Source organism: Alligator sinensis, unplaced genomic scaffold (genome assembly GCF_000455745.1).
Source record: "Alligator sinensis unplaced genomic scaffold, ASM45574v1 scaffold751_1, whole genome shotgun sequence".
Classification (NCBI taxonomy): Eukaryota; Metazoa; Chordata; order Crocodylia; family Alligatoridae; genus Alligator; species Alligator sinensis.
The window spans coordinates 602,085-604,238 of NW_005842325.1; the positions used below are offsets into that span (position 1 = coordinate 602,085).

The 2,154-nt window shown below is 44.7% G+C and overlaps 1 protein-coding gene across 1 annotated transcript in view; it reads right to left on the reverse strand.

Annotated features, from left to right (window-relative positions):
- Nucleotides 1-2,154, reverse strand: part of LOC102372992 — a 3,298-nt gene that overhangs the window by 691 nt on the left and 453 nt on the right. Inside the window, 1 exon segment of the mRNA XM_025210006.1 lies at nt 538-1,391. Within this exon segment, the coding sequence (XP_025065791.1) occupies nt 538-1,391 (854 nt within the window).

Here is a 2,154-nt window from a genome sequence, read left to right on the forward strand (position 1 = left end):
AGGGTACTAGAGGTTTGCAACTGGATGTCTCCTTGATCCAGGAGAGTCGCCTGGTACTTAGCCATTTGTCCAGGGGAAAGCCAGGTTCCCCACTTTGCATTCATCACCGTCAGCACTGAATGTGGGGTATACACAGTCATTGGTTGTCCTAAAGTAAGTTTTTTAGATTCCTTTACCAGCATAGCGGTAGCTGCCACTGCTCGCAGGCAGGACAGCCATCCCAAACTAGTGGGATCTAATTGTTTGGAGAAGTAGGCCACTGTTCTTTTCCAGCTATCTAAGTACTGGGTCAGCACTCCTGATGCTACTCCTTGGCGTTTATGTATATAAAGTTGAAATGTTTTACTCAGATTGGGTAGGCCCAGGGCCGGCACTGTCATAAGGGCCTGTTTGATAGTGTCAAAGCTCTTTCGGCATTTTGCTGTCCATTATAAATCTCCCTCACTACCAGTAGTGGCCTCATAAAAAGCCTTGGCTATTAGTCCAAAATTGGGGATTCAGATCTGGCAGAATCCTGCCATACGTAAAAAGCCTCACAACTGTCTCTTGGTCTTTGGGACTGCCATCCGACAGATGGCCTCTTTTCTTTTAGGGCCCAACATCCTCTGGCCTTGTGAGATGTCAAATCCCAAATATCGTACCCTTTTTTTTGTTATCTGGGCTTTTTTTTGAGATACTCTGTATCCAACCTGTCCCAGGAAGTTTAGTAAACTTATGGTCAGCAGGTGGCACTCTTCTCTCGTTTTTGCTACAATTAACAAATCGTCCACATACTGTAACAGGGTTCCTGACGTCCCTTTGTCCCACTTCTGAAGGTCGGTACTTAAGGCAGTGTTGAAAATAGTGGGACTGTTTTTAAAACCCTGAGGCAAAACTGTCCAGCACAATTGGGTTTTTCTCCTAGTATTTGGGTCTTTTTACTCGAATGCAAAAATCTCTTGGCTGTCTCTTTTAAGTGGGATGCAAAAGAAGGCATCTTTCAGGTCCAGGACTGTAAACCACTGTTCCTCTGCAGACAAAGTAGTCAGCAAAGTATAAGGGTCCTTTATCACCGGATGAAGGGTCACCGTGACCTTTTTTACGGCTCTGAGGTCCTGCCCAAAACGATACTTATTACTGTGGGGTTTTTTTATAGGCAAAATGGGGGAATTGAAAGATGATTGACACTCCCAAAGTAAACCATATTTAAGGAATCTCTTTATTAATGGTTCCAGGCCTTTCCAAGCTTTTATTTTTAATCGATACTGTGGCACCCTGGGCGGAGTAATTTCTGGCTTTAAATCAATGTTTACAGGGGTGGCCAGTTTGGCTCTTTCTGGCTTTTCTCCTGCCCATACCCATGGTACTACAGTGTCTTCTACTTCTGGGGGAATTTTTCCTTCCTCCTCCTCCTGCAATAGGAGACACACCTGAGCCTTCTAGGCTTCCTCAGTTGGTATCTTTATAGTTATTTTTTCCTCTGAAAAGATCAATTGGGCCTGCAATTTGCATAGCAAATTCCTCCCAAACAAAGGTATGGGGCACTCAGGCATATACAGGAACTGATGAGACAGTTTTTTTTTTTCTCAATTTGCATTCCATGGGTGGCACAAAAGGACGATATGTCCGCTGGCCGGTGGCTCTAATTATGGGGATCTTGGTTTTTGATAAGGGTTCTTTAAAATTGGTTACAACTGAATGTGTGGCTCCACTATCTACTAGAAAGTCAATAAGTTCTCCCCCTACTTGCATTTTAACCAGTGGCTCATCGGGGGAGACAGAGATTACTTTAGTGTTAGCTCCCGGTCCCCGTCACTCCTGGTCAGAACCATCCAACATCAACAATCTTTTTTTTTCCTCTCATCTCTTTTTTTCCCTCTTGGGGCACTCATTTTTTCAATGCCCTTCCTGCTTGCAAATAGCACACTGATTAGGTCCCAGCCTGCGACCCTGGCCATAGCCTCCCGGAGCATAGCTCACGCCTCCTCTACTTCCCCTGCCTCCTCCCCGACTCCTCTGATCTACAATTGCCGCTGCCAACAACGATGCTTGTAACGACGCCTGTGCCTTTATTTTCTTATCTTTTTTTTTTTTCCTTATCCTGATCTCTGTTGGAGTATATTTTATAAGCAATCTCAATCATTTGGCTGATGCTCATTCCAGCTGCTCCTTCAG